This window comes from Mchenga conophoros, linkage group LG20 (genome assembly GCF_057382185.1).
Source record: "Mchenga conophoros isolate Kocher_MC1m ecotype Shallow Benthic linkage group LG20, M_conophoros_male_GT1.1, whole genome shotgun sequence".
In the NCBI taxonomy this organism is placed as follows: Eukaryota; Metazoa; Chordata; class Actinopteri; order Cichliformes; family Cichlidae; genus Mchenga; species Mchenga conophoros.
The window spans coordinates 33,216,464-33,243,420 of NC_140545.1; the positions used below are offsets into that span (position 1 = coordinate 33,216,464).

The 26,957-nt window shown below is 43.2% G+C and overlaps 2 protein-coding genes across 3 annotated transcripts; one reads left to right on the top strand and one right to left on the bottom strand.

The window, feature by feature from the left end:
* The first annotated feature begins 3,555 nt into the window (after positions 1 to 3,555).
* tsr2 (TSR2 ribosome maturation factor) lies at positions 3,556 to 8,247 on the top strand. The gene is made up of 5 exons (XM_085258985.1): positions 3,556 to 3,831; positions 4,901 to 4,991; positions 5,756 to 5,847; positions 7,066 to 7,224; positions 7,873 to 8,247. Exons 1-5 carry the CDS (start codon positions 3,625 to 3,627, stop codon positions 7,972 to 7,974), a joined length of 651 nt encoding a protein of 216 aa, XP_085115111.1. The 5' UTR covers positions 3,556 to 3,624; the 3' UTR covers positions 7,975 to 8,247.
* A 1,393-nt stretch (positions 8,248 to 9,640) lies between these two features.
* Positions 9,641 to 26,640, bottom strand: srpk3 (SRSF protein kinase 3). Of its 2 annotated transcripts, none has more exons than XM_085258982.1 (17): positions 26,148 to 26,640; positions 25,058 to 25,154; positions 19,536 to 20,668; positions 19,331 to 19,439; positions 19,155 to 19,242; positions 18,977 to 19,064; positions 18,050 to 18,156; positions 17,798 to 17,963; positions 17,394 to 17,419; positions 15,704 to 15,796; positions 15,560 to 15,611; positions 15,262 to 15,480; positions 14,179 to 14,276; positions 13,969 to 14,076; positions 11,949 to 12,018; positions 11,718 to 11,810; positions 9,641 to 11,560 (listed from the first exon to the last, which is right to left on the bottom strand). In XM_085258982.1, the coding sequence occupies exons 1-17, from the start codon at positions 26,155 to 26,157 to the stop codon at positions 11,376 to 11,378; spliced, it is 2,742 nt and encodes a 913-aa protein (XP_085115108.1). In that variant the 5' UTR covers positions 26,158 to 26,640; the 3' UTR covers positions 9,641 to 11,375. The 2 variants fall into 2 exon arrangements, with proteins under 2 accessions (XP_085115108.1, XP_085115109.1); XM_085258983.1 differs by having other exon boundaries at positions 25,058 to 25,151; positions 26,148 to 26,639.
* Between the last annotated feature and the right edge of the window lie 317 nt (positions 26,641 to 26,957).

A 26,957-nucleotide genomic window follows, 5' to 3' on the forward strand; every position in this document is an offset into this window, starting at 1 on the left:
TCAAGGATTTATTATTGTTATTATTATTATTTATTTTAATAAGCTTAAGAAAAATGATCATTTTTCTTTCTCTGAGGCGTCCACGAACTAAATTCTCAGACACATCAATGTTTCTAAATAGATATGGAAACAATACAACCACCTTCCACCACTTTAACCCAGTTAATTTGCAGTTTTTATTTCCTTTTATCAGAGGTAGCCTTCATCATATTCCCCAAATAATTTTTGCATATGACTTTCAACTTTTGGCGGAGCACAGAAAGCAAAAGATGGTGACCAGCTCACCAGCAGGCGACATCTTCATCAACATGTATCAGATTCCCCCTAAAGAGGGACATCTGCTCACCCTGAGCGGCACATGGGGGACTGAACAAAGCAGAAAGGGAACACATTCAGTGTAAAGAGCTGGTTTAGAGCAGAGTGTATTGGTTTTGGTGATCACGGGGCTCATGTGCAGCCCTGGGCCTGCCTACTGATGTATTACATGAAAAATGGCTGCACAGTAAGTTTAAACATTTCCCTTCAGGTTTATTTCTATAGTGCCAAATCGAAACAGCAGTTGCTTCAGGCTCTAAAACTCTACAATAATTGTATGGACAAAGTTTGCATCCAAAATTTTAATAACGCAGAAGAAGGAAGCATAACACAGAAATACTTAGCAAATATATTTGGACATTGACACGAGTTTATGTTTTTTTCACCTGTTTACTGAAGCATATTCCAATTCTAGTTATATAATGGACATGGACATAATGTGCAGACCCTCAGCTTTCATTTGAGGGTATACGAATATTTATGGACCTACCTGTAAATGACTGAAAGCTCAAATGATCATTTTGGAGGATTTCTGGTTATTTTTATAAATTATATACACTGCCAATTTCCAATATATGTATTCCCAGGACACTTTAAACTGTAAGGTAAAATAAATAGCAACGATCACAGAGATAAAAGCATGTGGAGAGAAAAAAAACTCCCTTTTAAAAGGAAGAAGCTTCCATCAGAACGGACATCAAATATCTGCCTTAAAAGGTTGGAGTAACTGGAAAAGAGAAAAGATGAACACAAAGGCCCAAAGGGATGACAAAAGAATATATGAAAAACAACTCAGCAGGTTAGTGGAGCCATCAACCAAACATCAGGAATATGCAGGTCCAGTGTCAGAGATTCCTTTCTGTGGGAATTTATATTATTCCAGGAGAAAGGCACAGAGATAGAGCACAAACTGTTGAAGAGAGAAGACAGAAAGGCAACGGCATGCAAGAGCAGTACATAAATAAATTCAATGAGTGCGAAGGAAATTAGAGATGAAGAAAGCTCCTCCGGGCCTATAGCGACAGAACTAATGCATGCTTCAGGGTCACATTTAAAAATATAATACAGACTAAAAGCAACACAGCTGCTGCTGCCGGTGCTGAAGGAAACCTGCAAAAATGTGACTGTGAACATGTGAGTTAATATTAATAGGATCACTGGGGAGGTGAGGAAGCAAGCGTTGCATCCATTCATTAGGTGAATATTTGAAAATGTCTGGAAAAGTGAAACAGCTGCAATAACACAATCTCCACAGCTGCAGACTCCGAGGTAACGTCAGCCAATGAACTAAAATTCTTCTTTGTGCTTTGATTGTGCGATTAAAGTTTAGTTATTATGCTTTTTTTCTTATTCTCTGTCTTGTGTTACGATGATGGATGTTCACTTTAAACATGGCTGAAGTTTTAAATAATAAGTTTGGCCATAAAAACGATCCCTATGAGCCAAAACCTCCAACATTTTATTCAACAGCGGTGCCGGGTGGAGATCAGCTCCATTTCATTAAATGTATGAATTGTTTAATACAGTTTCAAAATGCAGTTCTGGTTGTGTTTAGAGGTCGTAGGAAGAGTGAATACACAAACAACAAGTAAATGATTTCAGGGTCTGCAGTTTAGGATCACATCCCTGTACAAACACTATGAAACACTCGGACTGCAGCTCAGCGCCGTCCCTGAGAATCTTTTTTTCACAGTGATGTTAATCAGTGAAAGGTGTCGAAAAACTCCTTAATAACTCTCACAAATGGCACACTGAGACCTTTTAATGCCATATTCCTGAGAACTTATTGCTTTCATATGAGCTGAACTGATATCTGGAACCTAACCTGCTTTCACTCAGGCCTCCATCCAGAGGCAGACATTTGAGAAGCCTCAAACTGAATCAAATCCTTTCTCAGACAGCAGATGAAGACAGCATGAATGTAGAACATTTCTAAGTAAAATAATAATAAAAATTATGGACAGTAGGTTTGTTTGTTTTTTGTAAGTCTCGCTTATGTTTAGGTGGATTTCTGTTGAGTTGCTGCCACCTGGAGGTGGACAACAGAACCTGCACAGATCGAAACTGGACAACAGTACATATTTGATTCTATTATGCGCAAATACATACCATTCATCTTACATTAGTGTTGAAAAGGATGATGATGGTGACCCTGAGAGGAAAGAGAAAAAATGCTGCAAAAGCTTTAAAAAAAATCAGGAAAGAAAATGGAAGTGTTTCTGGGACACTTGACTGAACAGCTGCAAAGAACTGCAGTGAGGCACGTTCAAAAGAAGCAGAGGGTTCATTAGTGTTGTGAGATCTAAGGATGTAAGGCAATGAGTGATTTAATCACATTATTCGTTTAATACTCTACACACATGTTTGTTACTGTTTACTGTTAGCGTGTCACTTCCCCCGGCGTTCAGTCAAGTTTTTGTTTCCCAAGAAACGCTTCTGTTTTCTTTCCTGATTTTTTTCCTCAATTTTTTTGTTGCTGTCTTTTTCTATTTCCTTTGTGTTTTGTGTGCTTTTGCAGCATTTTCCTATTTGCTGGTGTGTGTTTTTTTAAAAGTTGCAGTCCATTTGAACTCTCAGGGCCACCGTACAACAACAGTTGAGCAGTCTCCTGTGTGTGTAATGTCTGGTTTAAAAAAAAAACTAACTAAAATGACAACAGTGGAAACCAGCAGCTACATCCATCATTTATATACAGTCTATGAGAGTTTACGTGTTTCTCATTTTCTCATTTGCTATTTAAAAGTAAGTGCGGTTAGTCAATGGTCTTCCTAGGGGAAGACATTCTTTCAGTTACATAATCTGTAAAACCTTAGATCTTCCATGTCATGTTCATCCATTTATGACCACAGTGTGCCCGTGTTCTGATACCAGGCTAACATACAATGTCACAAAGCTAAAATCATCTTAAACCGGTTTCTGGTTGTGGTAGAAAAGGACATTCACATCATGGACAATTGTGGAGAGCTGGGAGTGACAAAACTGATTAATTAAATAATGAATTAAATGTTTCATTAATTATTTAAAATTGGAATTAATTCATTAAATAAATATTTCAATAATTAATTAAATGGCCATTCATTTCATTTAAAACATTTAATTATTTATTTTCAGTTGTATTTAATTGATGACATTTTAATTAATGATATATTTAATTAATTATTGACACATTCAATTCATTTTTTAAATGATGTATTTATTTAATTCCTTTTGGCACTCCTGGGCCTCCACAGTACAATAATGTCAACATGGGCGGAAAGTTTCCAGCACCTTGATGAATCTGACAATTAGAGCAGTTCAGAGTTTACATGCATGTCTGTTTATTTCTTTAGCTTTTTGTCACAGTCCCGTTTCGATTGGAAGGAGCACGCTTTTCCTGAACGATCGCTTCTGTCTGATCTCTGTTTCTGCACTCGGCTCCTTCCGTCTGTCAGACCCAACATGGCGGCCTCCGCGGCTTCACGTGAGGTCTTCACAGAGGGAGTCCGAGCGGTTCTTCAAACCTGGCCAGTTCTTCAGGTGAGTTAGAGCCGATCGAGTGCCTCCGGAGCGGAAGGCAGACGGGTCCAGCTGATACCCAGACGGGTTACTGATTCAACGATAACCGATATGATGCTAACATGCTAACAGCTTCTCACGTGAGGAGCTTATGTTCTGTTAAACCAAATCACAGACCTACACAGAGCATTTTTATGGCAGCGGGACCTTTTAACTGGATAAATAAAGGATAAATACAAAAGTCACTCTGCCACAAACTGACGGCGACTTCTACCTTGTGAGAGGAATGTTGTTTGTGGCTCAAGATGACTTGATATCATACATGAGGAAGACAGTTCACATATATCTCACATATTATAGGTCAAAATGTCTTTTTTATGGAAGTGTAAATACCGGGAATCACTTTTTGGCACACGGGGGTTGTGTGGTGATTGTTTTTATGTTGCTAAGTAGACTGTAGTCGGCAGGATTTAGAAAGCAGTTTTATATCAAATAAACAGAGGACCTGTTTTGGAAGTATCTTCATGATTCTGCGTTACTGTACCCACATCATCATCAATCCAGTCCTTCTTGACCAAGATTAGTGTTATTTATTGAAGTGTGGAGCTCAGTTCGGATGTGTAAAGATGGAGCTGCAATGCAGGAGGACAATTTGAAGACCAGGATTAGATTCAACGATGTAGTGAAGCAGCACATGCAGAGAGTTGGTGTGACTGTAGACAGATGATCTGCTGTGGCGATCCCTAAAGGGGGCAACCAAAAGAAGGTGATGAACTTTGACCTTTGGATAGTTCATCTTTTTAAATGTTTCAAAATGATTCATTACTTCAGCAGAATGCAGGTAGAGCTTGGAGTTTGGGCGTCTGGATGCTGGGGGGTGGAGTCAACACATAGAAGAAGAAGTGGGAAATTTAAACAGACGTGTGGGGAGGATGTGTTTGAGTTGGGTGCCTGCAACATCTCGCAGGATTCTCTGTTTATGAGATTTTATTAATTAGCTCGTTTATTCTTAAGTCAACATTAGAAATCTGATGTTATGTATGATGTGAGGTCACAGCAATAAAATGTACCATCTCTGTTTGTCGGACAGATTGCGGTGGATAACGGGTTTGGAGGCATCTACGGCCAGCAGAAAGCTGATTGGATGGTGGATGTGGTTCAGCAGTATTTCCATGACAACGGTGGGTTTGTGTAGTTGTTACGGTGCTAATTAGAAGTGGGTGAACCCTTTAAATCGAGTTTAAGCTTTCAGTGATCATTAGATGTGATCTGGGTCGTCTCAGTTTGAGCTCGTGAGGATGCATGAATAAAAGTGACTTTGAACCTCCAACGGTTCAGTCTGTTTTTTGAATCTGACAAAGGACAGCGTGAGATATGGATTGAATTTAATGTTGCATAAGAAAAGACAAATAATTAGACAAAGTTTCTGTCGATATCAAGTTGATTAAAGGGAAACTCAGTCAAGTGTGTCTCAGAGGTTTAAAGGGCTCCTGTTGTCCTTCTTTTCTGCTCCATGTTCACATCAAACTTAAGTCTCAAATAATGAGGTATGTATGTAAAAGCAACCCATGTGAGCCTAAAGGCTTCAGACTGCTCCAAATGCTCCTCAATAAGATGCCAGAGAAAGAGGGTATGTTTAATATGTTCATCTCAACACGGCTCTGCCTGTAGACGCTGAAACCCCGCCCACCTGTAGTTTAAACCCTCTGTTTACAAGACGTAGCCTGTCAGAAGAAGTTTGGTTTAAAGGGAGATGATCTATAATATTTCAGACAGGATGAACTGAGGAGCAGTTTAAGATGTTTTGAACTGTGCGCCATGCAGAGCTTTACTAGTGGAGTCTAAGAATAGAAATAAGGAGCAGAACCACGTTTAATTAAACAGCGAAAGCTTCAGGGTCATTTTTGATGTTGTGTTAACATCTCCGTGTGTCTGTGTGTGTCAGCTGACCTGCAGCAGTACGAAGTCGAGGACTTCATCGCTGAGCTGATGGATCAGGAGTTCAATACAGTGGTGGATGATGGGAGTTTACCACAGGTACACACACACAAAGACAACAGCAATAACAGTGTTTCTTTTTTAAATCCTGTTTTTAAAATGCATTCATCTTCACTATATTTAAGTCTTCTGTGGAGAAAAGTAAACCGTCGGGATCAGAGGCTACATTTCTCATTCTCTGCATGGATATGATGTTATAATAAAAGCAGCATGTTTATGACATGTCTGCATGTAAATTCTGGTTGTCTTCATCACCTTCCTGCCTCCTGATGTCAGCATTATATCTGCGTGGTCTTATTAACGTCTTCATCAGTTAGTTCAGTAGGACGAGCGAGGCATGAGTTCATCGGTTCTTCTTCTCGCCAGGAGAATATTTAGTCTTTTTGTTGTGTTTGTGAAAATACACGGCAGTTCTCGCGCTCGTACTGCCTCACGAACGAAGCTGCAGCGTTCACTATGATGTGATTAATGATGCAGAACTCGCGGTTGAAAATGGGCTGTTCGTGTTTTATGGTCGAGCAGAGGTGGTGCGTTCGCTGTCCGCTCCAGAGCTGGCAGCGAGCTCTGTATTCAGATGGAGGCGGTGCACGATGTGCTACAGCCAGTCTGTGGTTTGCAGAACATAAACACTGTTTGATGATGAGCTCCCAGATGTTTCCATAACCCCGTCCGCCCATCCTGCTGCTTCATCGCTTTTCTTATCTGATGCCTCCTCTTTCTTTTATGGGGTTTTTGTTCCTGGGTGTTTCCTGGTCGTCCTTTTGGAGCTGGCGTTGAGTCCTCAGAGATTCATGTCGGTCTCATCCTGGAGAAGAGTCACACCTGCTGCTTTTCTCCAAATTTAGCATCCACCTTAACAACACCTGCTTCTCTGTCACTTTGAAGTTTTGCTGCCTTTTGAACAAAAGCGCTGCGGATTCTGTTAAAGCGGCTCCGTTTGATCTCTTCTGCTTTGTTTGAGCCTCGTTATTTCTTCTTTCCTGACGCTTTCCAGGACGACTCGGTTTCTCTGAGCTCTTTGTTCTTGTAAACATTCAAGCGGCCAACTTTTCACTGTTCAAACCTCTAAACTCTCCACACAGTTGTTTCCTCATTGACGTCAACTTGTTTGAACTAAAGCGCAGCAATTAAAGTAGTTTTATTATTTTATTCCACACCGAACAAAAACTGAAGGAATGAACACAGAATCGTCCGCTTGGTGCCGGTCTGCAGGTGTGGATGTTTGAAGGTGATGTGTGTGTGTGTGTGTGTTTGTAGGTGTCCGCCAATCTGCTGCAGATGTTCGGTCAGTGGCGGCAGGGGGCACTGGAGCAGCTCAAACACACCATCAACACTCTGACACAGAATAAGAGTCAAAGGGCAAAGGTCACGGCTCAGCCCACACAGTCTGATGAAGAGAGCAACGATGACGCACAGGTACGGCTCACCTGACAGACACACACAGGTCAGAATCAGGACTGTGGATTTTGATCTCCGTCACTCCCACTGAGAATCTCTGAGCGACGTTCAACCTTTTTGAACGAGTAATCTGAATCTTTCACACCTGAATTACATTTTATAGGCTTTGTTAAAACCTGCAGCCCCATCAGTTGTGCGCCCACTCGAGCAGAAATCTTCAAAAAGTGTATTTTGTGTGAGTTTTGCAGTGTTGCATCCATTTTGATCTTCTAGCCGTGATTCCTTTTGTGGTTTAAAAATGACTGTATCACATAACTACGGAGTATTTGCCATGGACTGTCCAGTATGTGTCTTGCTTTCAGCTCCAGCTCTGGATGGATGGAAGGAAACTGTAGTTTGAAAATCTTTCAGCTTCTCTGATGCAGTTACATCCTCGTTCTGTCAGTTTGTAAAGTTGTGCTGCTTCTGTGCTCATATTATAGTCGTAAACAGACAGAAAACATTACGATATGTGGAGTGGGTGTAAAATGGATTTGGTTGCTGTTTTAAAACAAAACTCAAATGTGTTTCATGAAGTTATGAAGGTTTAAAATTCCTGGAAAAACCACGACACTAAAAAGCCAATTATGGCCCCGCCCCGTGAGTGATGGTTGTTTGTGTGTGCAGGAGATGGAGTGTGAAACGTCTGGTCCATCGGTCAGCAGGACACATCCTCCTCCTACTCAGGATGAAGAAGATGGCTGGACGGTGGTGAGGAAGAAGAAGTGAAGATTTTAGGATGAACTGTTAAACTGAGAGACTGAAGCATCTCACCTTTGACCTACAGGAAGAGACTTTTTAGTGAAAGCTGGGCCTCAGCCTCCACCTGCTCCAGACTGAAAGGGTCCTGCAGGCTCAGAAAGGCGTGCTGTTTGTCGGCCGCCTGCTGGGACGTTCAGTCTGGAGCAGGTGGACGGGGACGATGTCCTTAAACCGGAGTCACTCTGCTTCCTGTGGATGAATTTTTTATTATTATTATTATTATTAAACACTTTGACCATACGCAGTGCTGTCGCTATACTGTACATCACAACATATAGAATTATACATCTTACTAGTACTGGGTCAGACAGACTTCAGAGGTTCGTGCAGTTGCTTCAGGTTTGTGGAGACCACCTGAGTCCAGTGAACTCGTTTTCATTAACTATGTTGCCAAAAGTATTCACTCACCCAGCCAATCACTGAACTCAGGTGTTCCAATCACTTCCATGGCTACAGGCGTATAGAATCAAGCACCCAGGTATGCCGACTGCTTCTGCAAACATTTGTGAAAGGGACCCCAGCGTGGTACCGTGATTGGATGCCACCTGTGCAACAAGTCCAGTGAAGTTTCCTCATTACTAAATACTCCAGTCAGCTGTTAGTGGGATTATAGCAAAGTGGAAGTGATTGGGAATGACAGCAACTCAGCCATGAGGTGGTAAAATCAGAGCGGGGTCAATCGCTACAGACCTCCAAACTTTATGTGGCCTTCAGGTTAGCTCAAGAACAGTTCGCCGACGGCTTCATACTGTGTTTAAGAAACTGGTCCTCTGTGCTGTGCACCACTGCATGGATGACATCGACCTGATGAGCCTCTCTACGGGAACACACCAGGTTCACGTCCGACAGCTTTGTTCAAGCTTTCGCTCAGCTGGAATTTCAGTCTGCGTGGGGTCGTAATTTGAAATATAGACTGCCTCTATGTGCCAGAACTCCTGCTCTCCTTATTTGCTCTGTGCAGCTTGACTTTGCATTAAAGGAAAAATATATATTTTTAGCAGCGAGCAGAGTCTACTGCAAATGCGTCTGCTCGAAATGCAAGCATTGTTTTGAGTGAACACGAGCAGCTTAGTCTACAGGCACCTGTAGTTGAACTACTCACAGCAACTTCTGGCCCGTGTCTTTCTCTGCAACCAGTTGCAGTTCTCACCAACCAGCTGGGGAATACACGTTTTTCCCTAAATAGGGAGGGGGGTCACTGATCGGTCACTGGGCCTGTGTGAGCGAGGCCTTAACCAGCCCACCACAGTTGGAATGTAATGCAGCTGCAAGTGGTGTTTTCCCAGGATCAGTTTCTGCCACAGGCCCATCAGCAGCTAAATCCGGCTCTGACGCAGAATCAGCCCCGGCTTCTTGTACACTGATTTATGTGTTGAAAAGCAGGCTCCCCTTCAATTTAAGCAGATGCAGTGAAATAAGCAGACGTCTCTCGTCATCTCAGGAGGTTATAAAGCAGTGAGAACGGCTTCAATCAAAGGCAACGTCTTCAGTTTCAGGTTTTTCTTCTAATGACTGATTTTAAAAAGTCAGAAGAATTAGCCATGAAATAATGAATGCATATAAAGGAGGTGATAAACAGCAGTAACCCAGCATATACTGCAAGTGATCAATAAAGCTTCAACTAAAAGTCAGGTGAGTGTTCGTTCATCTTTATTTTCACAGAAGAAACATTCCACACTGACATGTAGAAAAAAAACAACCTTATTATATCAATGTGATGGGGAGGAGGGGGTGGGGTTATTTCAAGGCACTATTTATCATATGAACATAGAAAGAGGTGAGGGCAGGTGAACAGGGGAGGTCAGAGGTCATCAGAGGACAATTCGGTTTGACCTTCAGCTACAAAGATCAATACCATCATCAATAATACTGTGGTCAGTGTGGGCGGGGTGGGTGGGTGGGGGTCAACTGTTGTCGGGAAGCTACAGTGTGCTCATCTAAACAAAAGTCATCAGGGAGATTCACGAGTCCTAGAAGTCTCTGATCAGTAATCAATAGTCATCATCTCACAGGTTCAGCAGGAAGTGACAAAGGGACAGGTAAATATGAACTCAGCAGAAATCAGAGAAATGCAGCCGAGTGACCGGGACAGAGACAAAGTGCAGGAAGGAAACTTAAAACTCGCTCATTCAACCGAGCCAAAGGTCAGCAGAGGTGAGAAGACTGAGGCTGAATCCAAATGTTTCCACCGTAAGGCTTCGTCAACACCGGCTAGGCTCATTGTAGCATTTCAGCATAGTTTTATATTTAATTTAAAATAAAAAAGGCTGAAAGCAGTGGATTGCTTAGAAAACTGCGGGAGGAAGAACAGCAATGGCAAAAGGTTCAGGGCAGAGATATCCTTGCTTTACTGAAAGTGACAGACAAGGATGAAGCAGGTTAGGACGTGAGCCCAGCTTTAATTTTCCCGTCATTTTGTGACTAATAACAGATCCAAACTCTGGAGTAAAGTCGACACAAAGGTGCCAACGCAGCAAACACACAAAACAAAATCCTCTCGCTCATCAAACGCCCTCACACACTTCACTGGCATTCACTGGTGTCGTTCGCTTACAGTGAATGAAACGTAACTAATAAATATTAAAATTTACATTTTTTAAAAATTCTTAATATAAGGAACTTTGATGTGCTCTGATTCAGTTCTGCATTTCCTTCTGCCGCAAACCAACACACTAAACGTCATTTCCCATGCTTATTAACACTAAAACTATATTTAACGTCACAACACTACGCTAATATCCTCAAGCAAAGCCTGCAAAAATGCAGACTTTTGTGAGGTGTGCATAAAGAGATAAAAACGTCTGCGAGCGGCTGATAAAAGTTAGGAGCAGGACGGCCCTGATCGCTGACGTTTGACCTCGGGGAGGGCAAAAAACTCACCTCCGCACAGTCAAACTTAATCAACACAGGAAGATCAAAGGAGGAAGAGTACAGCTTATTTCGCTTCAGTGGACACATCAATAAAGACTGCATGTTGGTTAAACTGGTCTTTAGAAACAGGCTGTGTTTACTGCTGCATCACCTGTTCGGACTTAAGTCCACCTGACTCTTATTTAAGCACAGGAAGTCCCACAACAAGTCAGCAGGAGACGCAGGTTTAAGTTCGATGTAGAAAAAAAGAGAAACTTGGAAGAACTGGAGTTTTCTATCAGAAATTATACTGAACATATTAAAATACTCACATATGAGACGTGAGGACTCCGATTCAGTTTGGATCCAGCCTCAGCCAATCAATCATCCAGTTACTTCAGGAATCAGCGCAGACACATGATCAAGATAACAATTTCCCACATTATGTGAACTCAACAGACGCTTCCTCCCCGACCGCCGACTGTCTCTGCGTGCAGCCCCTGAGGCTGCGTGCGCATCTATGTCTGCAGCCACGGGTGCTGCAGGCACTCTGCCGCCGTCGCCCTACGCTCAGGCTGCAGCTCCAACATGGTCAGCAGGAAGTCACTGAACTGAGCCGCCTGGTCCAGTGGCCACTCGTACTTCTCCAGCAGAACCTCGAACAGACCCCACGGCTTCAGGTTGGAGATGTGACGCAGGTCACCTGAGACAGGAAGAGTGAGGCATCTGGTTTTAAAAACAACCAGGTTCACTGAATAAGGAGGACAGAAAAACTCCCAAGCTTTACCATCTGCAACAAGAGTTCCAACTTTCCCCTCCTTTCTCTACAGTTTAGGATCACTGAAGGTAAACTGTCTCACCTCTCCTGCTGAAGTACTCTCTGGAGTACCTGCCAGACAAAGCGAAGGGCAAAGGAATCGGCCCCAACAGCTCGATGATGTGAGCGATGTGATCTGAACACACAGTGAAAAGTCACACTGAGGTAGTGTAAACACAGTCAGTCTAACACTACAGTACTCTGTGTGTGTGTGTGTGTGTGTGTGTGTGTGTGTGTGGTACAGCTGAGTGTACTGCCAGCTGTGCAGTAGTACCTTCATCTCTGGTGTAGTCTTCTCCTGAATGGGGCTCGAACAGGTAATCTCCTGTTGCCAGCTCAAACGCCTGAAACACCAAAATCAATGTTTCATTTAGTCATGTGACCACTGACTGAATCACACATCAATAACTTGTCAGGGAAACACAGATGAAGGACACACGGGTGGCGGTGTGTACATTCTCTGCATAGATCAGTGCACGCAATCAGAAGGTCTGCTGCCTGCACCTATTAGAATACCAAGTGAATTTAAATTTGCCTAAAGCAAAACGTCTCAGGACCGAGCTCGCAGTACAGTTTACACAGTTTACTCTGCCTTACAGAAACCTGGTTGCAGCAGGATGATTATGTTAGTTTAAATGAATCAACACCCCCGAGTCATTCTAACTACCAGAAACCTCGAAGCACAGGCCGAGGGGGCGGCGTGGCAGCAATTTTTCACACCAGCCTGTTAATCAACCAAAGACCCAGACAGACTTTTAATTCATTTGAAAGCCTGATGCTTAGCCTCGTCCACCCCAGCTGTAAAACTCAGAAACCAGTCTTACTTGTTATCATCTATCGTCCACCTGGGCCTTACACAGAGTTTCTGTCTGATTTCTCAGACTTTTTATCTGATTTAGTGCTCAGCTCAGATAAAATAATTATTGTGGGTGATTTTAACATCCATGTAGATGCTAAAAATGACAGCCTCAACATGGCATTTAGTCTGTTATTAGACTCAATTGGCTTCTCTCAAAATGTAAAAACCCTTTTATCACACTCTAGATCTTGTTTTAACATATGGCATAGAAACTGAACATTTAACAGTGTTTCCTGAAAACCCTCTCCTGTCTGATGATTTCCTGATAACATTTACAATAATTGATTACACAGCAGGAGAGTAGACTTTATCACAGTAGATGTCTTTCTGAAAAGAGAAAGGCTCTCCCTCCCATTTGTTCCTAGAGTATTTAAAAGTAGAATGGGAGGCAGAGCCTTCAGTTTTCAGGCTCCTCTTCTGTGGAACCAGCTTCCAGTTTGGATTCAGGAGACAGACACCATCTCTACTTTTAAGATTAGGCTTCAAACTTTCCTTTTTGTTAAAGCATATAGTTAGGGCTGGATCAGGTGACCCTGAATCCTCCCTTAGCTATGCTGCAATAGACGTAGGCTGCCGGGGATTCCCATGATGCATTGAGTTTTTCCTTTCCAGTCACCTTTCTCACTCACTATGTGTTAACAGACCTCTCTGCATTGAATCATATCTGTTGTTAATCTCTGGCTCTCTTCCACAGCATGTCTTCATCCTGTCTTCCTTCTCTCACCCCAACTGGTCGCAGCAGATGGCCCCGCCCCTCCCTGACCCTGGTTCTGCTGGAGGTTTCTTCCTGTTAAAAGGAAGTTTTTCCTTCCCACTGTTGCCAAAGTGCTGCTCATAGGGGTTCATATGATTGTTGGGTTTTTCTCTGTATCTACTGTACAATATAAAGCGCCTTGAGGCGACTTTTGTTGTGATTTGGCGCTGTATAAATAAAATTGAACTGAATTGACACCACCACACCAAATCTGAGACTTGCAAAATCTCTTCTGAGCATCATTTTGTGCAGTGACAGCCAACACTCCCATTACTGTGTGACCCTCAAACCAGTCAGAATAACAGAAAAACACAGATCAGCAACTTATGTGTTGCCAGATGGGTAGAAACTGCATTTCATAAACAATCTGTCAGATCAACCTTGAAAAAAAAAACAATCTTCATCAAATTATCCAGATCAGATGACTTGGAAATGGGATCGTGCAGGGACCGTGTATAAAACGCAGAGTTTAGGCAGAGTTGTTTCACACACACCACTGCTCTCATCTCGTTTATTTTAGGGAATTGCTTTCGAAATAAAAGGCCTATTTATTTATACACAGGGACAATATTTAATGGCTACATACAACAATGGTCTGATGAATATGCTGTAACAGTCAGACTGGGGAAAATCCCGCATGTAAAGCATGTCTATGTATTTTGCACCAGTGAGTACGTGTACCATGCAGGCAGTGCTCCAGATGTCAGCCGGGGGTCCGTACTCTGCTCCAATCAGAACCTCCAGAGCTCTGTACTGTCTGGTCTGAATGTCCTCTGTGAAGTGTTTGTGCTGGAAAAGAGACATAAGACGGGAAAAGAGAGAGGAGCCGTCTGATTGGTCTGACGGGAAAATAAACGAGAGGAAGAGATGACCGTGAAAAAGGATTCTCACCACCCAGCATGCATTTCCCAGATCAGCGATCTTCACTCTGATCTTGTCTGCGTTCTGGGAATCCAGAGGACTCAGGACAAAGTCGGAGGCGCTGAATGCTGAAATTTAAAAAAAGGAAAATCAGTTAAACCTGATTGGTTTAACTGCTGTTTGTGTTAATGCAGGATTTAGAAGGATTTGGCTAATTTGCAGACACTGAGTGAGGTGCTGGAAGAACTTCTGCTGGGTGGCTTCAGTGGTCACGTGGACAAACCTGGTGGTCCGGGGTGGTGGTGCTCTATTATTGGATTAGTTTGCCCATAACACCATGTTTGAGCATTAGCATGTTCATCATGAGTCCAGTTAGCAACAGGACATCCTAGGCTGCCACTCAATTCTAGATTTTCTGACTGCATCATCGGACCTGTGGCTGTAACTCTTTCAGCTGTTTGGATGAAGACGAGTCAAACTGTCAAAAGATCACCACTCGGCGGCGAGTAGGATCATGAGGTGGGGGAGCATGTCTGGCATACTAAAGCATATAGCGAGGGTGGAGTGGGAGTGTTTGGCAGAGGTCCCAGTCCAGGAGATTTAAACTTTCATTTGGCAGAGATTACAGGACTCAGAGTACAAATGGGCCACGTTCCACCTCCAGTTCAGAGTTCCCTAACCAACCATTGAGCTGAAGAAGTCCCTTCAAGTGTGGTTAGCTTATGCTGTGTACAGAACATTTTTGGATAGAATTTTGGGGACAGTGGGCTGTCTGAATTGTTGAGTCTGAGGATCCCTTTGATACAAGGAGCACAAATCAGCTTCCTCTGAAAGATCTGTGGGAGGAGCTAAGAGTAGAACAACTCCTTTGCTTCATCATCATATCATTGTAGGGGATGCCTCCCTGGGCTGGTCCTCAGTCCCCTGATCAGAACCTGCTCTTTATCCTAAAATCTGTAGAATAACTTAGAGCAGTGTGAGAAAGATAGTAGTGAAATATAAAACTGGAAGTCTTTCTAGGGAGAATGGGCCAAAAATCTCTCAGTTGCTACAAAAACAGACTACAAGCGATAAAGGCGAAGTATTAAATTGAAACGTGTGAGCGTGTCCAACCTTCTCGTCCACTCGAGTATCCGGACTGAGTAGAAAGTGCAGATTCAGACGTTGCTGACATCACTGAGCTGGAGAACCCTGATAGGCCAGAAGCGGGACTTGAGAACCGTCCGGGGGCGTGGCCGTTACACCCATCCTCAAACCAAGAGCAGTTGGACTCTGGGCTGGTTTTGCTGTTGGCTATAGAGCAGGACGTGTTGCCATTGACAACCAGAGAGCCTAAGAACAAAGAAACACCGTATTTATACTGTGTTAGACAACAAATTCTACTTCGGCCTTTACTAACGGTCACACTCACCGATACTGTCTGCATCCTCAGCCTGCAGCACACCATCGTCTTCCTCCATCCTCTGAACACACAAACAGAAGAGTTAACCCTGCAGTACTGCTGGAGGACTGGTGCAGCATGTTTCACAGTACTATTACTGCAGTGCTACTGTACCTGTATATCAAACAGTCTCTCCTCTAACAACTTCTGCTGTCGCTTTGCTTTTCTTTTTAACTTCTTCTTCTTGTTTTTAGACAGTTTTCCGATCTGCGCGCACACAGGGCGAGACAGGCAGCAGGACAGTGAGGCTTCAACAACAACAGTAACAATTTTATGTTTCTGTAATCAAGACGCTCAAACACACGCCTGTTGTTACTGACAACACACACCCATGCACACAGTTCCTTTTCTTGACCTTCGGCCAATCAGCTTGCAGTAGTTTATTACAGCTATAACGTATCTGATACCTGCACTACAAGGCAGGATCTGAGGCTGAGTGAGGTAACTTCAGGTTTGAACTCATCTTTTCAGTGTCACAAACGCAGTTCTTATGGGAGAACAGCAGCAGGATAACTTATCCTGTTTGAGATACCTTAGAGCAGGAGTGGGAGAACTCCAGGCCTCGAAGGCCGCTGTCCTGCAGGGTTTAGATATATCCCTGATCCAACACAGCTGATTCAAATGGCTAAATTACCTCCTCAACATGTCTGGTAATGAACTAATCATTTGATTCAGGTGTGTTGACCCAGGGTGAGATCTAAAACCTGCAGGACACCGGCCCTCGAGGCTGGAGTTCCCCACCCCTTCTTTGCAGGTATGCAGCACATATAATGCTCGCAGAAGGAGTTTCTCCAGTTTTTTGAGACCCAAATAATTTTTCATTCCTGATTAGCTTCAGTGAGAGATACAGTACTCAGCAGAAGTGAAAACATAATTCCTGCCTAAATTTCTGTCCCACTAGCAGCAAGTAATCTTAGAGCCATTTTGCTCCATATAAAAACAGCAAACCCTTTTAGTTGCACACCAGCGTATTACCAGGTTGATTGTGAACTTTTTACCTACTTGTGGCTCCATAGTGTAACATGCAAAAGGTCCCTGGTGTGAAGCTACCTGCTGTGGCGACCTCATGAATAAGGGAGCTTCTACATTTATTACTTTTGTATATGCCTGCTCTCCCCTGCTCTCACATTTCAACACGAGCTGAAGAATAATTATTTTAAAAATGATCTTGCTGTGCCTCAGTGTTGGAACGGTGATACCGATCAGTCTAATAATTCACACAGTCTGATTTTCTTTCTGGTTTTAACAGGACTGGTTCCAGGGCTTTCCAGTTTTACTGGCCACTCACACTGTTTTACACTCACACATCAATACAGTGCTTTTTTACACTATACCTGCATATAAAAATATGCTAGTAGACCTTTCCATGTTTTCAGTCGACTACATACTGCCAAACAATTGCCACTGGAGTTTGTGGTGATTCTAACTAAAGGTATCAAGCCGATAATCTCCACATGACTGCTTAGCCTGATTGATGATTTTAGGGTATTTGAAGCCAGATAAAGGAAAGATATCCTAGGTCAGGGGTGGCCAACTCCAGGCCTTGAGAGCCGGTGTCCTGCAGGCTTTAGATAACACCCTGGGTCAACACACCTGAATCAAATGATTAATTCATTACCAGGCCTCTGGAGAACTTCAAGAAATGTTGAGGAGGTAATTTAGCCATTTGAATCAGCTGTGTTGGATCCAGGACACATCTAAAACCTGCAGGACACCGGCTCTGGAGGCCTGGAGTTGGCCACCCCTGACCTAGGTGTTTAGAGGTTGCACTTGAATACAGTAGGCATCACATCTGGACACTTACCTCTAGATCCCTGGGAGCCGTGCTAACTAGAGAGAGAGACACACAGGGACAGACAAACAGGGAGGAAACGGCAGAAACAGGAAGAAGAAAAGGAGGAAAACAGAGAGACAGGAGAAACAGTGCAGTTAGAGCTGTGTAAGAAAGGAGAAGGAGACAGCTCAGAAAGCAGACAGACAGGCAGGTAGATGTCTCTCTGGATGGAGTGGAAACCACAGCTCCCAGTAACTGTCTGTAACACGTCTTAGCATTAAACATTTCTGTTTGTCACTGATCACTGAGCTCACTGATCGATTTCTCACTTTGATTGGAAAACACTTGACAAAAGCTTCATTAGCAGGTTCCTGACACTTAAAAAGAGACACTAACGCTTCCTAGTTCCGACCAATCACATAGCAGCTGATCACCTGATGATCCAGAAGGGGGTGGGGCTCCAGCTCTCTGCCAGATAGTAGCTTCAGCTGCCAATCTCCTGACGTAAACCTCATCAACCTCCAGCAGGATGTTCTCTGGTTTGATGTCAGTGTGGATGATCTTACACTTGGTGTGGAGGTAATCCAGACCCTGCAGCACCTGCAAGCGCACAGCCGAGTCCATGCGGGTCAGCAAGTCCAAGTCACTGTATATATACTGTATAGATCTGTGTTTGCATGCGCTACCTGTCTGATGATGGCCTTGACACAGGCCAGAGGAAGTCCCATGTAGTTTGACTTGATGATCCACTTTAAGAGCTGGTGGCCCAAAACTTCCAGAACCATACAGACATCTGAGAACGGCTGAGGAAACTAACAGCCCACTCTTTCTAAAATTAATTATTAAACAGTACCACACAAGTACCAAGTCTACTTGGTAAAAACGAATGGAAAAACATAATCAGCTTCCTCTCCAGCAAGTCTCCTTCACGGATGGATCTGTCCTGCTCTGCAGCCTCGCTGAGCTTCGTATAGCGGCTCGCTAACCGGTTCTTCGTGTGCTGGTGAATCTCCAGAACAGAACCAGCAGATTTGCTTTGATATGATGTCGTCAGCCCGCGTAGATTTACACAACACCACCTTAAAATACCTCAACAAATATAAAAATTCTTAATTGATAATAATCAGGAAAGTACAGCAAAGAGTTTAATTCATTCTCAGCTTCTTCTTCTTCTTCTTCTCGATGTCTTTAATCTGCCGACCTTAAGGGCGAAGAGGAAGGATTCCTGTTCACAACTGTGCAACGAAAGACCTGTGACTTTTCACATTTGCAGTAACAGGGCTCAGGATTGTGTCGATCCGAAACACTGTGGTGTATATCCACAGACAATGAAAGGATAACAGGTCTTCATGTCTGTCCCACTGCAGGGCCAGACTGTGGCACAGCCGCTGAATGATTCAATGAATCACAACAACAGCGACTGGTCAGCTTTCCAGTATGAAAAAGCTACATGGGAAATGCTGGAGCTAGCTCCACAGCAGTGACTGAACTTTCAAATTACAAACAAGGGGGTCATTTTTTATATTGATCACTAATTAGCGTGTAGCGTCATTCTGAAAGATGGAAAAATAAATCTTTTAAAAAAGAAATTAGAAAACTTGGTTAAAGGATACGCACTCCATTGACTCCAGAGATCTTGAAGTCATCAATGAGCTGGACGATGGTTTCTCTGTAGGGGTCAGAGGGGTCGCTGTCTCTCACCTGGAGGGACCGACAGACACTCTGGTTACCTGAGCCACAGCCCACGTTGTTGCCGTTGTTTAGAGAAAGCATAAGAGAGCAAACACTCACGCATCGCAGCAGTTTGATCTCGTCCAGAGCCGTCTCAGTGTAATGAGGAGCGCTCTTCACCACTTTCAGCGCCACAAAACGCTTCTTCCTGAATCAGACACAGATTCAGATCATGTGACAACAGAAACCATGCAAAAAGCCAACGAACTGTCTTCAAAACATCATGTGTGCCGTACTGCAGATCCCAGCAGAGCCAGACGGTGGAAAAGTGTCCCCAGCCTAGTTTCCTGACCACGTGGTACCTCCCGTTAAACAGATCGCCAATATCCACAGGGTAGTATCCACCTGGAGCGCACAGAAAGAGAAGAAACCAGAGCTTTTATTTGATTTTAAACCCACGACAGATCTTTACTCTTGCAGGTTTCTCTGATAAATTCTCACCTTTACAGTAATCAGACGGGTCCTCCTGCTCCTCATCATCAGAGCCCAGCAGCTGGGCTGGGGGTGGGGTTAACTCTGGAGGGGGCGGGGTCATAGCTGGAGGAGGTGAGGTCAGTTGATGGGTTGCCGTTGGCATCATGGGAGGAAGGCTAATGGGAGGTCCCAGAGAGTCGAGAGAGCGCATGAAAGAGGGGGAGGAGGAGCAGAGGGGGGAGTACAGGTGGGAGGAGACACTGGACGTAAAGGTCACTGAGGTAAGCAGGTAAGGATCGGGTTGGGAGGGGCTTAATGGAGGAGTGGGAGGAGCTTTGGCAGGATGCGTAGCAGACACCGACGGGGACTTAGAGGCATTGTGGGTAACCGTGTGCGGTGAGGTAGGAGGCGATTTGTAGAGCTCTGTTTGACCGTCTGCTGTGACGGACTGAAGAGTTCTGTGAGGCGATCTGGAGGAATCCTGGGTATTATTACTCTGAGTAACAGTTGGCAGTGGTTGGCTGGGACTGTGAGGAGAATGTGGAGAAGCTGCAGGAGGTGACCGGTTGCAAAACTTATAGCTGCTGAGGGCAGTTTGAGGAGGTACCAGGGGTTCCTCGGGGGAAATTATTGTGCCTAGAAATGGTGATGAGATCTGGAGGGGAGGTGGTGACGGCGTACGGGGAGCATTCAGCGCTGTGATTTCAGTGGTTAACGGGGGTGTTCGTATGGGCTCCTGTGGAGGTTCTTGGTGGGGTGCCGTGGTAGTTTCATAGGGATCTTCTGAGCATGCTGAGGTGTTTTCATGTGGCGTGGTTACTTCTGGAGTGCTTCTAGGATCATCTGGAGATGTTGACATGTTTTCGTGTAGTGTGGTTGTGTCTGAAGCGCTTCTGGGATATTCTGGAGATTTTGATGCGCTTTTGTGCAGTATGGTTACTTCTGGAGTGCTTCTGGGATCTTCTGGAGATACTGACATGTTTTCGTGTAGTGTTGTTGTGTCTGGAGTGCTTCTGGGATCTTCTGGACATGCTAACGCGTTTCCATGCGGCGTGGTTGTGTCTGGAGTGCTTTCATGGGGTGGCAGAGCAGTCTGTGGGAGTGCTGTGGGTACCCTGCTGTCAGCATCCAGAGTCTGAAGGTTACAGAGGTCATCAGACCTGATGGTAAAAGAAAGTAGAGTATATTGAGTGGATTGAGAATACAGGGCAGAAAACTCCCAGTAAAAAAATAAAAATAAATAAAAAATAGAAAATTCATAATCGGCAAGAATTATGGGGACATTTTTTAGACATTTAGTTTGCTGACAAAAGTATTAAAGATAATTCAGCTGTGAATCTTAGACATGGGTTGCAGGGGAAAGCTATAAACTCACACAAGTGGCAGCTACGTGAGCCCGATCAGGATTTCTCTTATTTATAAAATGTTTCATCCACCAAAAGTCAAAAATGGACAGTGACAAAAAAAAAACTACTTTTTTAATTAAATTTTAAATTAAATGCCTTTGTGTCTCTCAAAGGGCTAAAAATACCAATAAATGCAGAGATTTCAGTCGAATAAAGTAACAAAGACTCTGTGTCTCATCATTATGCAGCTTTTATGTACGACCAGGGGGCCAGTCGTGCTTAAGTGCAATCAAAAGGCACATTTTTAGCCAGGAAGAACCCCAGTTGATACAATAATAACAAAAATAATAATGATAATTTCACAGTGTTCAACCATGTGGAAAGATTAAAAGACTTCGAGAAGGGAGTAACTCATGTGTAAGAAGACTACTTCAAAGAAATTTGAAAAGCTCCTTTAAATCTGGGAGAAAATAAACCAACGAGGATGAACCTCAGTCGCTGAAATGTCAAAAAGTTACTGGAAACGTTTCAGGAATATGAACTCTCAGACCACACGACAAATCAGGTGAAACCTCGTACACACAACAAAGATGCGGACAGTAAAATATGAAGGTCGAAGGACTCTTTTTGACATTCGGATGAAGATTTGGAGAAGTTTATTTTGTGCTTTTTGAAATGAAGCAGGTGTGTGTGTGTGGGTGGAATCAGACAAGCAGTTTGTTTTGTTTGTTTCTGTAAAAATAATTTTAAAAACTTTTGAAAACAAAAACAAACAAACAAAAAGACTAAACCCTTAGCTCTGTGGACTGTTACAAGCTCAGTAATTATCTCATTCTGGACACAGACAACCTGCAGAGATCAAATAACACACACACACACACACACACAGAGAGCTGCTTTCCATCATATCTGAGTCATGGACATTGTTGAAGTTTGCCTGAGCTGTACTGAAATAGACTGAAGTGCGCACGTGTGTGTGTGTGTGTGTGTGTGTGTGTGTGTGTGTGTGTGTGTGTGTGTGTGTGTGTGTTGTGGGATCATAATTCAGTCTCCGGTTCTATTATTGGATCTGAGTGTCTTCAGGCTGAGACCAAAACTGTTTCTGTCAGCGGGACAGCAGCTAGCTTAGCAGGAAGCCTGCAGCAGGCTAGCTGTTTCGCTGACATTTTGTGTGTCGTTATGTGACGAGCTGTTTATCGACAAGACTCACAGCTCAAAACTTTCACTGGAAATCTGTCAGTCCTCATTCGTGGGCAGTTAAACTCAGTAAATACCCAGTCTGATTGAGTTAACTGTCACATGTGTTGATGCCCTCACTTCGGTCTGGCAGGCAGCTCTTTAGTCATGGAAAATTAAAGGTCATTACTCAGCCAGTGCAATGCCAACCATGAACCATGAAAGGAGACATCTGCTTCGTCTTAACGTCTGTATTACTGTTTCTTCAGTTACCTGAAAAACCAAAGCTACCAGCAAACTTTGAAAAACTTGAGCTTGTTCTCCATCACTCCAAATACTTCGCATGGAAATCAGCACCTACTAATCAACTCATTTTCAATCAGACCCAGGTAGCAGATAGCAGACAGCAGGCTGGATGGCTCCACAGAGACTTTCCCCTTCTGTGCACAAGTAAAAACTTTGATTGTCCCTGTCAAATATTTAAACTACTGCCAACCGCCAGTGCTACCGCTCAGCCTCTGTGTAGACACACCTATGGTATCGATTTCTAAATGATACATCACCTTGTTATAGAGTTATTACATTCACAAGATATTCAGAAAACTTGACCTCGAGTTCAAGATCACTGAGATTTGAACTCGATACACCTAAGGTGCTACTACGTCACCTCATTTTTTAGTTATCACATTCACAAACTTGGGTATCAACACCGGCTGCCTGCCCCGGACGGTGACAACAACACCTCGTCAGCATTTTACAGCTCAGGAGTAAAAATACTAAACATTTGACGTGGTAGCTGTTCTTCAGTTTAAACCTGCAGAGGCATAAAGTCAAAGGTAAATGGTTGGGAGGCCATGTGAAGTACTTTCACCTGCATTCTTTCTAATGACCAGCAGGGGTCGACTCAACAGAAGTCTCACTAAACACAACCTGATGCCCAGTTTGTAACGTATGGTTCCATGATCAATGACAATGACTATCATACACTGTGAGATATCAGTGAGTACCCCTGATAACTACGAGTACTGCCTCTCAGCAGGCTTCCTGGAGTTGGCCAATCAGAAGAAAATGGGCTTTTGGGCAAGGTGGTCTTAAAGAGACAGGAGCTAAAAGACCACATTTAGACATGTGGACTGAGGGGGCTTCTTAAACTGCATAAACATAAACAGCTGGATATTAGCAGAACAGAAACACTCAGGTGCAGATGTTGCACTCATTTTGTTATGGTCCGTGTCCACAGCGAGAGAGATTGTTGTTGCTAGGTTACAAAAACCATCTTCTTTAAATTTTTCTTCTCTATCCTTAACTACAGTGTTGATACTGTAAGTCACGACCTTTCTTGAATTTAAGTGGTCGTGAGAGAGAGGTGCCAGTGAAGAGCACAGAAGTGTTCCCAGAGATGGTCTAAGAGCACCGCGAGAGCAGAGCAGAGGGGAAAAAAGAAAAAGAGTGTGCTGAGGCTGTTTTTGTGATGGATTTCAAACACCATCAACGCAGAGATTCAAAAGATTTATTTTCTGTAAAAAAAAACAAACAAAACAAGAAAGAACAGATGACAAAAGTGCAAAAAAAAAAAAAAAAAAAGGCTGTCTGTGCACTCAGAGCTTTACTCTGGTACAGCTGATCTGCAGTTTTCTATATTTCTGCACAAACATGTCATAGAGGTAGAAATAAGAACCATATTAACCAAATTCAACATAAATATTGGTCTTAGCTGTTGATTTATTTACATAAAAATAAAAGGGAGACAATATTAACCTGTGCTTCAATAACTGGTGCAAACCCATCGATGCTGCGATAACTACAACTAAACATAACTCTTGATTAGTCCTGCACACCGGCTTGCAGGAGTTTTTAGTCCAAACTTCAGCTCATGTAACTGACGTGAACGCCTCACTTCAGACTATTTCACGGCCATCTCCATTATTCTCTGATCATTCTTTGCACTAACAGTGTGTATGCTGATGCTTATTTTCTTGGTGCATGATCGACTTTCTCCTATTTCAGGTTTCCTGAAATTATCCTTCAAAGTTTGCTGACATGATTGAGAAAACAAGCCCAAACCATGTACTACTGCCACCATGTTTCACAGATGGGATTAGGGTCGTATGCTGAAATGCAGTGTTTTCCTTTTTCTACAGATGATGCTTCAAAGTTAAACCTAAAAAGTTCTGTAACAGGCTCATCCACTTACAAAGCACTGCTCAAACAGCCTTCTGTTTCCTCCACATAATGTGTGGAGAATGTGCACCGACGTTGCACAGTGATGACACGCTTATGAACATTAACATTAACATGGGTTATGATAACCACACTTTGATAGATCTATGACCTGCAAGGGAAAAAGCGGGGCTTACTCACACCTGATTGCAATCCCACTGAATAAAAAACATCTGATAACAAGTTCATCTTCAAATCTACGGCTAATCCCTCACACACTTTCACCTTCCCCCTCACAGATAAATAATACTGAGTCATTTTCTGAAAATAAATCAACAACAAATGACAATATTTGCATTTTATCCATTTAGTTAGGTTATTTTTGTCTAGTTTTAGAACTTGTATAACGTCACTTTCATGCAGAAATAAAGAAAATCTAAAAATGTTTCCCCACAGCTGAAGATGCTGGTTAAGTTCTGACAAGGGGAAAAATGAACAGGTTGGTTCTAATGTGTTTCTGTGATATTAAAGCATAATAGCAATCTTATCTTATGAAGCAATCTTGAACTTTAAAGTTACACAAATTAGAAAAAGTGAAAGCTCATTAAGACACCAGAGATAATTCTTTGATAAGATAAATGAGCTCAAACTTTTCAGAACTTGTTAATATGACGCGATCAGGAAATCAGATTAAGGAGTAAAAATCAATGCTCTAAATGAATGGAGGTGACACACAGGAAGTTAAAACCAATTTTCTTGGAGTGCACCCACATGCATTCACATTAAGACACGCCTCTAAATTTAGCCTGTGAGTTTGTGTATGGGGTAAGCAGCTGATCCAGTCTACAGTCTCTGCTGGTTTCTTACCGGTTCTCTTCAGCTCGAATTCTCCGGTGTTTTTTGCCTCTGCGGCGGTGTTTCTTGCCCGTGCCGGCAGGGTTTCCGGATCCGGCACCGACTGCTGCTGAGAGGAGGAACAACGTCTTTAAAATACATCATTAACACAAGGTTCAATCACATAACAAACACCATTAATAATGTGAAAATCCAATGATGTGAGCCTTCCTGTTAAAAATATCATCATAAATAAATAATCAAAATACTTTAAAATAACACTATCATAACTCTGATAAGTCTGTTCCATAAATATTAGATAATTTAGATTAGCATTATGTTACCAGCATTTTACAAAAAGTAATCTTTTGTATGTTGTATAGTTTAATTTGCATAAAGATGTAAAACTGCCAGATTACATGTTACTGTTTATTCTGATGTTTGATACTAATTAATAAAATACAAGAAAACAGTACATAGTACACACACATCACTGCTACAAATATCCAACACATTGTAACCAGCTGTCATGCATATATTCCCTAGATTCACGACAAAACAGTAGAACACGAACCAAACACGATTCATAAAATTCTTAAATTTGGGATCTTTAATAGTTGTGTAGCACCTACACAACTATTAAAACAGAAAACAGCACCGGATGATGGTAACCTGACACAACCCTACAGTACGGCCTGAAAACATATAACACAAGACTGCACGTTTATGACCGAAAACAATAACTCCAAAGATCCTGTTCTCCATAACCCTGAACCCGGGATGGGGTGGTGTAGAGGCGACAATCATGGAATACATTAGAGATTTGAGTTAATGAAGTGTCACCTGGAGGCTCAATCGTGTGCCGAATTTATCAGCAGACGTTTTTATTTAATTTGACACGTAAGTCAGGTCGGTGAATTCGACAGTTATCTGATAAAGAGGCAAAACCCTTAAATACAACATTTTTCGAATGGAGTCTGGCATTGAAGTTGGCGGAACCCGAAACCCCAGTCCGTGTGTGTCACAGCCTGGTACCTCAAGCTGATGCGAGCTAGCTTAGCATGTTAGCGTTGACTCCAACTGTATCGAGCTGTAACACCGAACTAAATCCAGTCTACTTTACCTATCAGCATCTCGGCTCCCGGTCCCCAGTCCGAACCGGTCAGAGAGCGTCTATCTCGTCCGGGCTGACGTGCTCTGACGGCTCTCGAGCGTCCTCGACCCGGTCGAGCTTCACAAAAAAACAGCCGCTGGACTCCGTAAACAATGCGGCTGCAGGAGGTTCCGAAAGTCCAAAAATTAGATCGGGTCGAGGCGGATCCGCACGGTGCAGCGTGGTTACCACGAGCCGCTGGCCTGTCCGTTAGCCCGTTAGATAAGAGCTGTCGGTCCGCTGTCAGTTAGCCTGTTAGCTCCGTTAGCTCCAGCTGCAGATCACCAGCTGGTCCTGCTGAATCCGCCCCGACCTGTTCGTCTCTGAGCCGGTCCAGAACCTGGTCCGCACGCTTTATTTGGGTGTGTTTAATTCGCTGTCTCGGTCTTGCCGTTCATGGACTCAACAGCTGCTGACAGCCTGACACCGGACACCGGGCTTTACGCATGCGCAGTGACCGGCCACGAGCTAAACTGGGAGCAGTGGCGCATCTAGAAGGTAATTTAGGGTGTCTGTGATAACAAAACAGCAACAACCCAGTGCCCATTCTTATTGTTCATGTGCAAAAATGACGTCAGAGAAGTCAGAGGAAGTAAGCTGAATCTGCTGCTGATGCTGATGTTGGGTAATACCTGGGAGACCAGGATAGGATACATGTGTACATAGTTACTATTTCTATTTATTTATTAGTGTCCTTGAGCACGATGCTGCTTTCTCATGGCATTCCTGTCAATGGGTGAATGCGAGACACATTGTTAAGCACTTTGCAGGACTGCTGAG